At 42.7% G+C, this 14,783-nt stretch overlaps 1 protein-coding gene across 3 annotated transcripts in view; it reads left to right on the forward strand.

Moving 5' to 3' along the window:
• Window positions 1-14,783, forward strand: part of TMOD1 (tropomodulin 1) — a 476,820-nt gene that overhangs the window by 162,916 nt on the left and 299,121 nt on the right. For all 3 annotated transcript variants that reach the window (XM_069236536.1, XM_069236542.1, XM_069236532.1), the window contains exon 2: window positions 11,198-11,370. In XM_069236536.1, coding sequence (XP_069092637.1) covers window positions 11,251-11,370 — 120 coding nt within the window. In that variant the 5' untranslated portion in view covers window positions 11,198-11,250. The remainder of the gene's footprint in view (window positions 1-11,197; window positions 11,371-14,783) is intronic.

Genomic DNA, 14,783 nt, shown 5'->3' on the forward strand with positions numbered 1-14,783 from the left:
TAAGATGTTTACAGTGAAAAATTTGAATGATAATGGGTAAATTGAGGAGAATTTGGAAGATCTGGTTTTACTGGTTGCCGTACTTGACAAGTGTAAGACCCATTAGCAACCTAAGTGTATGATTCGGGTGAATCAATGTGACATCATGGTCCTGGAAGACACAAGTTCTCGCCGTACCATAATCTCAAAGGGACATTATGAGAATTTACCATCTAAGAAAAAACTGCAAGTAGGCCACATCACACCTGGTACTTATAGTGGACATGGAATTGCTTTGAAAGGTGTGTTCAAGGCTGACCTGTCATTTGGAGGAAGATCAGTCACTGCTAAAGGTTATGTGGTAGACAGGGGAGTCAACAAACTAGGGTGGTTTGAGCAGCAGAAGTTGTGTATGTTAATTATCCATTTAAGGCACCATTCATTTTTTAGCATTTCTGACAACAATCCAAAAGAAGTCTTGAAAGAATATGAAACTGTGTTCTCAAAGTAACTGAGCTTGTTTTAAAGCTACCAGCTTCATACTAGACTCGAGGAATATCCCATGCCAATAAGGAAGAAAATTTGCAACATTCCTTTATCTGCACACAAAGACTTTTAAAAAGTGTTGAATAAATGATTAAATGAAGAACTGAGATGAACCATTCTCTGCTTCACCTTGGTTATCTCCGGTCGTAGTGGCAAAGAAAAAAGTAGAGATATTGTATATATATATACTTTATTCGACCATGGGTCATAAAAGTTACACATTAAATTATACAAAGAAGGTGCATTTGTTCCATTATACTTTCACACTGGCATAAAATAGAGTTTAGAATAAAAATAGCTTCTATAGGCCATGGCCTACTATAGTCCACCATTGTTCCCGATACATAACTTAACATTTAGATGCCAAGGTTTCTGAACATCTGCTTCATAGTGTTAAAAATAATACAAATATTTAAGGCTCTTAAAACAATATGAGATGGTTTCAGATTCAAGTTTCCCAGGTGGTACCATCACCAAGATAAGTGCAAGCTATCAGGCCCATGATTTAAGCTTTAGAGTGCTGAGTTGATGTTACATAATAGTACAGTTTCTTGGTAGTTTAAGTGGCATACTTTAGTAAGGGCGCCTGCAACCGGCACAATCGTATAGGCAAATTTAGGCACTGTCAAGTCATTAAAAACACAAGCACAATGTAATAAAAGCTTATATAGTAACTTAAAATGGTTATCAGATTCATGTTAAAATGGCACTAATGCCAGACAAGTGCATAAAAATAGCTCTTTGCGGCTAACACTAGTGATACAGTAGCAGAACCACAAAATGATTACCCACGTATTATCTAAGAAAAATCTGTTCCAAAGCCCTGTCTAAACCACATGGTCAATAATTCATCATCATCATCATCATCATCAACTTTGTTCGATCCATGGCCATAAAAGCACATAAAACAAGATAATAAATAATTCTTAAGGAATAAATAAGTACACATCTTTAACTTGGTGTAAAAACATTAGGACAATAACTTGAATTGCACATGTGGCTCTAAAACTTATCTATAAAGGGATGGGACTTTGAATTACTTTTTGGAGACGGCATCGTATGCGCCAAGCTGTTGCTAGATACTTGCTTACTGAGAGAATTACATCGGTTGAATTATGGCTTTTTAGAACCCGTAGAGCCAAAGAGCAGTTCTTGAATCCCATGTCCCTGCAAATATTGCGAATCCATTTTAAACGTGGAATCGCATAGGCTGGGCAGAAGAACATGAAATGCTCAATGGTTTCGAAAGTACTGCCACAGGCAGGGCATATATCGGGAAGATTAGTCGGCCCCCACCTATGAATCAGTGACAACAAGGGCAAAGAGCCAAAGCGAAACCTTGCATATAAGCTCTTGCCCTGCGAATCCGGTATCACATCCAAATAGGATTCAAACTTTGGGGACCATTTAATATCAATGAAGGAATTAGTTAAGCGACCATGGGATTTGTGAGTTATGTAGTTATCCTTAACATAAGACCAATAGGTTAACTTTAAAACGTTTTTGTGCCGTCTCTCTAATTTATGGGGATTATCCCAGTAATCGCCCAGACCCAATAGCCGGAGCCAATGGGCCACATGGCGAACCCAGGGAAGAGTATTAGCGTTTTGGCATTTCAATAGATCGAGTAGTGCGGTCTTGTATATATCTAGTTCGGGGGTTGTCCACAACCTAATCCAATAGAGGAGAGGTCTTAGAGTAGCTAGATCTGCTACTAGAGATATTGTATTATCTATAAACTTGAGACTATTGAACTGCCAAGTAGTGGCTAAGAGGCAAACTTTGCCACACCTACACAAAATAGTGGCCACATAGGGCAAGGTCAAGGTGTTTTAGACCATCACTTTCTCCTTCCATCAGGTTGAATTCAATACAACATTTCATGTGACTTGACTCCTTCATCACTCATAGTGGGGCTTACAGATTCCTCATGATTCCACTCGGTCTTAACTTGGCAGCTACCGTTTTTCGAAGGGTAATGAATAAACTGTTCCTTGGCATGGAAGGAGTTACAGCTTGCCAGGATCACATCCTCATCCTTCATGAAGGCTAAAAAAGCATTTTACGAGGAGTCTTGAAGAGAACCCAGGTAAATGGTTTGATCATCATGAGGAAAAAATGCGATACATGGAATAGTTGGGTTATTTTATCTATTCTGACGGCACACTGAAACTCAGTTTGATTTCCACCTTCATTCACTCACCAATCCATCTAAAAAAAAGACCTTTTATCCTTCTTAAGATTGTGTGAATTTTATTTGAACTTCATAAAGAATTACACTGAGAAAGTGGAACCCATGCGCCATCTCGCCAAAAGAGATGCAGTCTTCGTTTGGTACAAGAATTGCTCTGATAACATGTATATTTCAAAGGAAGAATTACAAAGAGCACCTTTCCTTAAATTCTTTAATGAGTCTTTACCTTATGTAGTGACTGATGCAATACAAGTATAGTTAGGCACTGTTCTCAGACAGAAAGCTCAAGATACTGATTGTCTCACTGCTTTTGCCCCACACAAATTGAGGTGATCTGAATCCAGATATTCTGTTATTGAGCTTGAACTGTTGGCATGTGGGGGCCGTTGCAAAATTTTCAATCAATCAGGGATTTGTAAAACTTGACTACTCACCCATGAGGGTCTCAAGGTGCTGGGAAAGGTGGGGGGGGGGTCCTGAGGATCGGTTGAAGAGCCAGGTCTTGAGGTTCTTCCTGAACTGTGACAGGGTGTGTGATTGCCTGAGGTGGATGGGGAGGGTGTTTCAGGTCTTGGTGGCGATGTGGGAGAAGGATCTTCCTCCGGCCGTGGTTTTCCAGATGCGGGGGACGTTGGCGAGGGCCTGATCAGCAGAGGAGTTGTTTGGCGGAAGTGCAGAAGGAGAGTCTGTGGTTGAGGTAGGCTGGTACGGCGTTGTGTAGGGCCTTGTAGGCGTGGGTCAGGAGCTTGAAGGTGATTCTCCTGTCGATAGGCAGCCAGTGTAGGTCTCTTAGAAGTGCGGAGGTGTGGCTGTGTCATGGGGCGGTCTTGATGAGACGGGCGAAGGTGTTCTGGATGCGTTGTAGTCTTTTCCGGGCATAGAGTGCATTGCCGCAGTCCAGGTGGCTGCTGTTAGCTGTAGGAGAAAACATTATTAATCAAAGCTGAGCACAAATCCTTAGTGAGCATCTTGAGTATGGGAGGTTCAGATAAAGTCTCATACTATGTAAATTAGCATAAATTAGCATTAACAATCGATCAATCAGACAATTTTATTTTGGTTAAAAAGCATTTAAAGCATATATATAGTTCTACATCATGTTAGCTGAAATCAATACAGAACATACACATATGATCACCTTTATAAAACATTCAATCAATATAAATAAAAAACAAAGATTAGTTAAGAACTATTAAGTGATAGATTAATAACAAGTTAAAATTTCAAGCTCATCTTTCCCTGCAGAAGTCCAACTGCAAGTAACCCTGCCTCCATTCCCCTGTTAATAGGGATAGATTCCAGAAATTCACTATGCTAACCCCAGCAAACTTATTTTAACCTTGATGAAACCTGATTTTCTGGGTTAAAAGATCATCAGGTATGCCTTAGCTCTTCAACGTGGCCTATAAAGGGCCTCTCAAAACGAGATTGAAAGCCACTCTTAGATCTATGAATGCAACATACAGATGCCGTCCCCTCAGTTTAGTATATTTCCATAGGATGCCTAAAAGCCTGAAAACCTGATTGATTGTACTTAAACAAGTCCTAAACCATGCCTGATAGACTGTTAGGATGTTGTTATTGTCTATCCATCTCAGGACCTGCCTGCCATATATTTTTTGTAATATATCTTTGAGACTAATTGGCCAGTAGTTGCCAGGTTCCTGCTTACTCCCTTTTTTATGAATTGGGACTATTTCGGACCCTTTCCATGTGCTCCCAATGCCACTGCATTACTGATTAAATTTACGTAAGGAGCCCATACTTCTTTATCATATTTCAAACAGTTCCCAGGGATTTTATCCAAACCAGGAGCGTTTCACAGCCTAATCGCATCAATGGCCTCCAGCGTTTCTGCTATGCTAAAATAAGTTGTGTGTTCCATGGCTTTATCTGTACAGCTATTTGAAATCCATTGCGGTTCTTGAGAGTGCTCTGTGAGTTCAGAGTAAAGATCAGTAAAACCTTGAGTCCAGGTGCCAGGGTCCAAGTAGTGCTCTGTGGAAGATGTGTCTTTAGTTCCATGGGCAACTATTTTCCAAAATGGTTTGGTATCTTTACAGTTAGCCACTTGGAGCAGATTGTTCCAATTCATCTCTTCCCTGCTCCTTTCGACTCTAAATAATGTCATGTTTTTGAGAGACACCTTAGTATCTCTAAAGATAGCTGGTAATGGTCACTGTTTTCTCTACTATGTTAAATGCAGTTATCCTGTTCCATGATGTTATATTGTGTAGGATGTATCCTAACTTTGACCAGACACTGCCCCTTTTTAATGTATATAAACTGGCATTATTGGAGTCAATCCTTCTGTTAAATGCTCTCAAGCCATTTCTAATGTGAGGTGTACCAACTGCATAGCTGCTACCGTGCATGGTGCCAGTGGTCCAACCGTTAGTTGAGAAATGCCTCTTACCATGTTCTCATCCCCCATAATTGATTCTAGGCCATTTATTGGTTTGTACGTACAATTAAAATCACCACCCATAATGATTGAATCTTTGGGGACTATGGTTTTGAGAACGCCATCTAATGTTTTTTACAACCTATGACTCCAGATTTCTTCCCTTGAGTCTTATATACACAATAAGTAAGTGTAATAAGGTCTTACTATGAATGCTTAAGCTTACTCCCAGAATGTTTACTGAGCCTATAGGATATACACTAACAGAAAAGCTTAGGGAGGTTTTTATCCATAGGACCAGCTCCCCTGTGGTCTACCACTCAGTGAGGGAAACGTTGTAATATAATCAGTTTTATACCCTAACTTGTATGGTGGATCCTATAGTCAAGTCTTCTGGAAAAGGCAAAGATGGAACTGATCGACTTACTTGTGCCAGTCAGGATTCATTAGCTTGTATCTTAATCATGCCAGATTCCATGAGACAAGGCATATGGATTTCAAATAAGATGTTCTTGCGGTACTTGATACATCCTATTGCCTTGTCTCAGCACCAATATTATTAATTAACTTCCCTCTTCCTTCACTTTGTGGTGCCTAGTGCTTGGTTCTATCCAAACTTATATCTAACATTCCTTTCTGTACTTGGCCCTAGTCACATGGTGATTTTATGATACAGGGAGGGCTGATGTGATCTGGATCAGTCAATCTACTGCCTCAAGGTTTGCCAAGTTTTGATTATGTGTTAATTGTCTAATCGGGGCGTGATGGTCCCTCAATGGATAATCTTTAGTCAATGATCTGTGCAACTTAAACCTCATTGTTGGTTTTAAAAGTAGGCTGGATCTTATGTTCATGGCAATTAGGCTATCTACAATTGTTTTATCACTAACAGTGAGGGCAATGGTATTTATACTTCCATTCCCATTTTACTTTCATTATATCTGACCGCACAACCAACAGACATTGCTGATTGTGCCTGATCCAGTGAAGAACTTTCACTTTTGAGAGCGTCTTCATCCTCCCAGCCAGCTTGTTAGGTGCACTCTGTGCTCCCTAGTTTTATTTAAATGCTCGTGGAAACGTCATATATTTTGGGGTATGGGGGTCCCTCCCACACTGGATCATATTACATGGCATACTTGTATTCTTCCTTTGTTGGGTGGTTAGCATTTGGTGTTGCAGAGCTCTGGTGGGGGAGGGTAGTATTGGTATGTCCTTGAAGCACTAGGTCATTCCATATCTAATAGTCTCATCTGTAGCATGTTATCTCTGCCTGCAGGGTCACCTCTCAGAGTCTTGTGCTTCGTCTGCCAAGGAGGCAGTCCAGTAAAGTTATGGGACTCCTGGGCTGGACTAGACCATAGTTTGTAATATGTGGTTGGTAGGCCTTGGTTCTGTGAGTAGGGATATTTAGATAACATGTTGCTCACTCCAACCTGCTTGCTGTTTGGTAATCCCTCTTGGCCCTTTAATTTTGCCATTAGAGCTCTAACAAGACCCTTTAAGCCAGCAACCTCATTTGTAAAGGTGTCGATTTTCACAGTTAATTACCTCACTTCTGCATCATTGCACCTACACCTTAGCATTTTCGGAGGTTGGGTTAACTCTCCTCCAACTTGACTCTCCTCCTTTATTAGGTGCCCTTCAGTTGCAAAACTGGGACCTATTGGACTTGACTCAATAGTGTTAGTTGACTTCCTGGCTGCCAGAGGTGTATATCTATTTGTGCAGGTAACACCAAAGACCACCCCCCATCCCTCTCTTCATCTGGTTCTGGCTACATTGAACTCTCTCCTGGGGCCTTGCCTAATGGGTGGGATGAGGCCACTACAGTTTTGCCGGTGGCTGCTGTTGCCAAGGGTTGGGGTCCCTGCACCTCTGTAAAATGACCTGGTACAAGTTTGTGGGATATTTAATTTTTCCACTGTGTCCCTCCTGTATTTGTAGAAAAATAAGTTATTTTTGAGTTCGATGTTTTGGGCATCTTAGCCTTGTCACCCAGCACAGAGTCGGTCTTGTCTATTTGGTTGTCTATTTCTGCCATTGTGCAATTGTCCCCTGAATTCCTCATTATTTTGGGAGTTTTCTCCTTGCCAAGTGGTGCCTTAGTTGTTTTGAGCTTCCCTATCCTTTTTCCAAATTAGCATTCACAGTATCCCCCTTACTCTTAGCAGAAAATGGAAAATTTCAGGTAGGCTACGTACCACTGCATAATCGCCAGATCTTCCCCCACAAAGCTAAGTAACAGAACCAGTGCTCTAATGTATGAATTAGTAGGCTCCTGCACTTTTAAATATTAAATTATAGCAAACGTTTTCTGTGCAACAAACCACAGCAAAATAAGACAATCTTAAAAATATGTCCTCCAATGTCTCAAGGAGAAAAGTTCCAGCAGGTTGTGCTGCAATGTTTTGGTGTGCCTCAACTCACTCTCAGGTAGCGTTTTCCACTTATCCTTCTTTGTGTTGGCATGACCTGCTGGAAAATATGCCACAAAGTCTCTTTGCAACCATACATGGATAAACAATTTCATCCAATCCCACCAGCCCGTAACAACTTGAATGTGATTGACTTAACTGGAGCAGCAAAGCGGTGTTTCAGGCGGAGGGTAGGATAAATGACTGGGAGCGGTGGTGGCAATAAGTCTCTCTTCCTACTGGAATTTCCAGTATCGCTCAAATGCAGTTACTCCCCCATACCAAATTAAGGTTCTGTATCCAAGACAATAGGTCAGTAAAACTTGACCTAGCACAGTGAGCGTGAGCAGAGTCCCTCCCCAAGCGCCACTCAAGCAGGCTTCACATGGCGAAAGGAGCACCAAAGCTTTTGTAAGCAAACAGTGCTACAGTACCTGAACAACTGCAGGGGGGGGGGGGTGGACTCCACAAATACCATCTTCCAAATTCACAACCAAAAGGGGGGGGGGCACCCTCCTCTGGGCTCTGACGAGTGTGCGGCCCAGGCTTTGCCCGGGTGCGGCCCACGCATGGCCCACGCTGTAGGAGGTAGATGGATACTATAAGCGTGCAGTGTGTGGAATCAGGTGTGAGCCCCTCTTCCTTGCATCAGCAGTATTGTGGGAGTATTGTGGGACAGTGAGTCCCTTGGGTAGCATGGCTACCTGAACATCTTGTGCCACAGGAGGTGGATGGGTGCTATAAGCATGGTGCGGGGCATCAGGTGCAGGCCCCTCCTCCTTGCAGCAGCATTATTGTGGGAAAGCACAGCTGGCTGAACATCCCACACCGTGGACAGTGCATGGGCGCTATAAGCGCAAGGCACAAGGGAATCAGGTGTGGTCCCTTCCTTCTTGCAGCAGCAGTACTGTGGGACAGCAAGTCCCCTGGACAGCACGGCTACCTGAACATAGCATTAACATATTCCTGTTAAATAAACTGTCCCCAACTGTTTAACTCTCCAGGTTGTCATGTGAAATCACTACTGCTAATGACAATGAATGTGAAACTTATGAGGATGCAGCAGTTGCATATTTGTTGGATAACGGTTTTTGAGAAAGATCTTTCTGTAAGGCTGAGTGATTGTCTGCATCAAAGAGGATTCAAGGTATTTGGATGCATTACCACATATTGTAAGGGGTTGGCCTAAAGAAAAATTGTTGAATGTGAATCTCAGACCTTACTAAAAGGTGAAAGAAGAGTTACTGATTTAAGATGAGGTAATTCTAAAAAATAATGTTTTAGTGCTTCCCTCCCAATTAAAACCCTGTCTTATTGCTTTGGTCCATGAAGGCCATCTTGGCATAACTGGTACCAAAAAGAGTTTAGGAATGTGTTAATGGTAGCCAGGCATGGATTGTTATGTCAAGTTATTTGACCAAGAATGTCAGATGTGTATGGAAGCAGATAAAACTATCAGAACACATGTTTGTCCTATATCCCCACTTCTTTTCCCTGGGCGACCTTGACATAAGCTTGGGTGGACTTGCTTGGGCCCATGTATAAGGTGCCTGAATCCATGCATCTAGCTGTGGTCATGTTTGACTACTACAGCACATGGACTGCCATGGAATTTTTTGACTCCCCTGCACCAGTATAATTCTGGAGTTTTTAAAACAAATGTTTTCAAGGGAAGGGTTTCCTTTGAAACTAGTAAGTGATAAAGGTTCTAATCCATTTCAACTGAGGTGTCCAGATTCCTTTCTTCATGTGGGATAACTCACTGTAAAGCTTCATTGTATCATCCTCAATGTAATGGTCAAGTGAAATGAGCAGACTACATTATAAAAAAAAACATTTGACTAGCTCTTAAGGGGTTACTGCACTGCCCCATATAATTTTGCAGGCAAGAGCCCATATGGGTTACTAAGAGGTAGTCTTGCTCCACCAAACTCCTACTCCACTGGTTAAAGAAATCTGATAAGGGGCATGTCATTCTGTTTAATGTGACCTTTGTTGGTGGGTGTGGTATTACAGTGAAGAAAAGAGCTGGAAAATGTCAAGGTAAAATGAAGCGCTATTATGAGCAAAGGAAGTCCACCACAGTAAAATTGTAGTGAGGGATACTGTAAGGATCAAACACCCACACAACATATTCAGTGGGGATATTTTTAGTAACCCCATGAAGGTTGTTTATACTTTTGGATATGCTATGTGGCTCAGTGATCGAATTTAGTGAAATTGATCTAGTGATGCTAAGGGTACAAATGATTACCCTACATAACAGAAACTTTCTGGCACCTTGGTTTAAGTACCCACTAGGAATTATTCCATGGGAGTGGGGGTTCACGCATGTACTAACTTAGATGTTGCCAGTCTGTCATCTTTACCCAATTCTGTATCTGGTAACTATTCTTCTGACATTGATGGTACATGTGTTGGTTCACGTAATGCTGGGATGCCCCTCAGATTTAAGGACTATTTGTTTGTCTAATCCCTTCCAAAGGAAGGTGAAGAGGTAAAATTAAATTATTATGTTGTGCCTTGTGCATTTCATCTTACGGAATGTAGCTGTGGTATGTACTTCCTTGTTGTCCTTCTTCCTTTCCCCTTTCTCCCTTCCTCTTGTGTGTGTGCATGCGAGTAAACTTGTGCGCAGTCTTTAGAATGTTGAGTGAGTTTTTGAGTCATTGCTTGGATCCGTTAAGGAATTCTGTAGTTGACTCTGACTGAGGGCAGAGTAAAGAGCTTTCCTTCTTATCACGGCCTGTTCAGTACTACACATATTTTGATTACTGAGGAAGCAGGAAATGGGGAACCAAGTTTGAGTCTCAGCTCAATAACCTGTGATTATGGGTAAATGTAAAGCCCTCAAATAGTTTGTGCTATATAAAACTGTAAAAAAAGAACATTATGATATCTGGGTACTTATTAACCAAGATAGATGTGGGATTTTAACACTAGTTGGATGATAGTATTAAAATATGCCTGAGCTATGACACACTTGATATGTAAAATTTAGGTTGATCACTCTTCCAGTGTGTACCTGGACACCATCCCTGGGGTGGCGCTAGTTTTTGGCACTGCCACAGATTTATGCCTTCTTGTAAATCTGTTGCAGCATCAAAAGCAATGGGTGTTGCAGTGGAACGCCCACTGCAACACCCATTGCACGCCCCTCTGACACAGAAAACTGCATCGGAGGGGCCCATATTTTCAAGGAGGTATAAAGCCACGAAAAGTGACATTACACCTCCTTGTAAATACGGAGAAGTGGATAGAGCCACAGGAGCATTGCAAAAAGTGATGCCTTGTAATTCTGGCCTGAGGTTTTTTGCTGAAACTATGTTGAAACGCTTGTAGACAATTTATTTATCATATTTGGGCCTGGAATACTGCGTGACTCCTTTGTTTAGGAAAATATTACTGAGGGTTAGTAGTGGGGATTTGGAACTTTCTAAGGGCTCAGAGCCAGATAACAGCCTCTCTATATATCTTATGCTTCCTATAAAAGTGGTAAATGTGTAATTGTAAACGTTTTCAGCACTTTAGTGGTACAAAATGAGGTAGAGCATTCTGTATTTTGTTCTGCAGCCCTGCAACACCCTGGGCAGAAAAGCTTTCTAATATGTTGTGGATGTGTTATTCTCACAAGACTCCTTTTCTCTTTTCCTCCAGGTCTCTTCGATATTTAGAAAAATATCGCAGTTGAAACGAGGATTTTTCTAAACATGTCTTACAGAAAGGAGTTAGAAAAATACCGTGACCTAGATGAGGATGAAGTTCTCGGCAATCTAACGGAAGAAGAGATCCGAAAGCTAGAAGATGAATTAGTCGAATTAGATCCTGATGTAAGTAACTTTCAAACGTGCACTTATGGAATTGCAATGTTCAATTACAAAAATGGTGAAATGAACACAAAAAGACCCACAGAGTCATTTTAGGTATGGCGTGTGGCCTGCATGCTCCCGGGTTGACAAAGGCCCTGGCCTCTGCATTACCCTTCGGAGGACAGCCTGCCCTATTTACAGATAAATGCCTGCCTGTGCGGGATCTCTGTGCCAAAAATGCATACACCAGTGTGGATCATGCGCTTGTGGCAGAGCTCAGCGCTGAGTGGAAACCATGTGATTTCCTCTGTGATTAATTTATTGTATGTGAGTGCCATTGTTTCTTTTTGCTGCCGGGGCAACCATGCCTCTCACATGGTGGACCTGGGCACCGAAAATATGCACTGGGAGGATGCCCGTAATATAGCGGACCTTCCGGTGCATTAAGGGTGGTGAGCATTTGATGGACATGTAATTGCTTTTGATTGACCACTGCCACTACTGATAGTTAATCAGCAGTTTCCCAGTTCTAAATTGGGCAGAACAACAGGGAGTTTGGCAGGTGGAAGAACCTCTGCTTTTGCTGCAGTTCTGTCCTGCCAAACCTGAAATGACTCCCTCAATCTTTATTCAAAACGGACAACTTCACCAAACAGAGCATCAATTTTTAGACATCGTTACTCATCCTTCTCACGACGTTCTAACACAACATTGGTCCTCATAATTCGTACTTATAGTACATCAGTGCTTATCCTCAGTTGTCTATCTAAGGCATCCTCCTCATTTCGCTATCTTCTCCAACACAATGATACTCCTCATTTATCCTTCTTACTCATCAGGCAGCATCTTTAGTCGTCATTCTCAGTTATCATCAAGTCACATGTACCTTCGTTGTCAATCACCTTTTTTACCTGACAGGAATCATCTCTGTCTATCTTTCTCACTCATCACTCACTAACTTCACTTATTTTCACTCATTAACTGCAGTGCTGGACATTGGGTAAAGTCTGTGCAAGCCACATTTACCCACTGTGACTTGTGAGTCAATGTGCATTACCTACCCTGTCCAGGAGGGTCAAAATAATTATTTTAAAGAACGGCAGCTTTTGTGGTTTTTAGGGTCTCGCATGCATCTCGCATGCAAGACCCTGTTGCATTCAGTAAAGGGCTTGTGGCCTGCCTGTCACCATCCATTTGTTGGTTTGCGTGGTACTCTTCTTTGCAGCCTCGTAATTCGTCAAGGCATGTCTGGCATCATTTCCGTTCCTCTGTGTGGAGCAGGGATCAAGCACTAATTAATTTCAACTTAATTAGTGCCCGTCTGCTACTCCCAATGTGATCCAGGTACTATTTCACATGGCCGCTAGATGAAAAATAAAACGATAGCTTACTACCGTTTTATTTTTCGTTAGCTGCCTCAGCCAGCAGTGCATGGAGTAGTGACCTGGGCCAAAGAAGGTGGGAGGGGGAAGGAAGAGAGAGTGCACCTAAGTGCTCTTGTGTGTTTGGCCGGCAGTTCTCCAGGCCAGCTGTGTTTAACAGCCAGGCTGGAGAAACTGCACAGACCCCAGGGCTGTGGCTGAGTGGCAGTCCGAGCCCCTCAAACCAATCCTGGTGCTGCTTTCATGCTAAGTTTAGCATGAAAACAGTGCCAGGATTGCTGGGGAGCCTATGCTGCTGTACCAGTGAATGCTGGGACACCACAAGAGGAGCGAGGCGGCAGGAGACAGGCAGAGCGATGAGAAAAGTACTTTTGTTTTCTTTTTAAAGTTGTTTCCCCCATGGTCCCCTCGCCCCCACACCGCACTTGACATTTCGGTGGCTGCTGCTGCTATTTTGTTCATTTTAACTTCTGGTGACTCGCAAACTGAAGGCTTTTGACTGGCAAAAATGTGCCCAGCAGGACAAACAAAATTGCAAAGCTTTATTTTTTAAACCTAACTTTCTTTTATTTTGTTAAGTCATTTTTTCTCAGTTTCCACTCATGTTTTCTTTTGTTTTTGCTTGTGGGCGCTGTTGTCAAAAGATGACAATTAACCTGTTCGAAATATGTGAGACCTATTGCATTGCAAATGCTTGTTATGTATTCTGTTATAATGTAATCAGTCCATTTACTCCAGCATGGCCATTTATTAACATGCACACGAGCAAGAGATTGAAAAGGTGTAGCACAAAAGAGTGAAGAAGCCAGGCGCGGCTCCTCTGTTAAGGCGGAGGAGCGTCGAACCCCCCCACCAGCAACATCAGCTGCAATTCACCTTTAACAAACAAAACGATAATAAACCATGTTTATTATTGTTTTGTTGTAAAAGGGGCGGGCATTGGGGATGACGTCAATGAGGGGAGTGCACTTTGCACTCCCCTCAATGAGCATGTATGTTTGGCCAGCCGTCTCGGTCTGGCCAAACATACATGCGCATTAGGCTGTCTCCAGCATGGACAGGAGAGAGCATGGACAGGCTCCCAGTCTGCCTGGGAGTGCCCTGGCTGGGTGCTCCCAGCCAATCCTAATGCTGCTCTAAGCAGCGTCAGGATTGGCTGCAGGGCAGGCTGGGAGCCTGTGCCTGCAGTGCAGCAGAGGAGCAGTGCAGCGGCAGTGGAGAAGCAGGTAAGTTATTTTTTTTAAAATTAATTTGCACCCCACCATTACCCCCTTCTCCCACACTCCCCATACTCCCGCCCCAACAAAGCCCCTTGAGCTGCTCCTGGAAGAAGGTTGCTTATACAAGGGTTAAAACCAAACCTGGCTGACTGTGAGAAGAGCGGGGGTTTGCATCTTTCTCATTTCCGGGTCCTTTTTGATCGTACAATGTGCTAAATTAGTGTGGGTCTTTCCCTTCCTCTTTCACAGTCACAGCCCCATGCCCTGCATTTCAGTGCTTCTAAATAGAGAGGAAAGCTAACCATTGATAATGCATTGGTTTCTTTTGCAGTGAGCTCATTGAATTGCATGCACACAGTATGACCCCCTCAAGATCCTGTTTATAGTTCTGCACCCAGTTATTGCGCACATGTCTCGGATTAACTTATTATGCATTCTCCATGGTCAAGACCTGCTTGTGTAGATACTGAAGAAGGGACTCGATCCCTTTATGTGGAAATGATGTCCTTCTGAATCATAATGGTTGACTACTACCAGAAAGGAAGTGGGAAAAGCAGTTACAGTGGTCCCTGTTAAGACTGCCTCCAATGTGGGATGATTAACTGAATCAGAGGCTGCTCAGAGGACTGGGAAAGTGACAGAAAGAAAGGGGCTTTATTTGCAAACCGTAGGTTGTTACCACGGCCTTGGCAGTGTGTTTTGCCATGTTGTACACTTGTGTGGCTGCTGTTCAGCATGGCTAAATGTTAGTGGGGTGGAGTGTCAGAGTGGAGTGGGGGAAAATAGTGCTGTAGAGTGGATTTGTTGGAGTGTCATAGAGAGGAGTATGGGC

This window comes from Pleurodeles waltl, chromosome 1_2 (assembly GCF_031143425.1).
Source record: "Pleurodeles waltl isolate 20211129_DDA chromosome 1_2, aPleWal1.hap1.20221129, whole genome shotgun sequence".
Lineage (NCBI taxonomy): Eukaryota > Metazoa > Chordata > Amphibia > Caudata > Salamandridae > Pleurodeles > Pleurodeles waltl.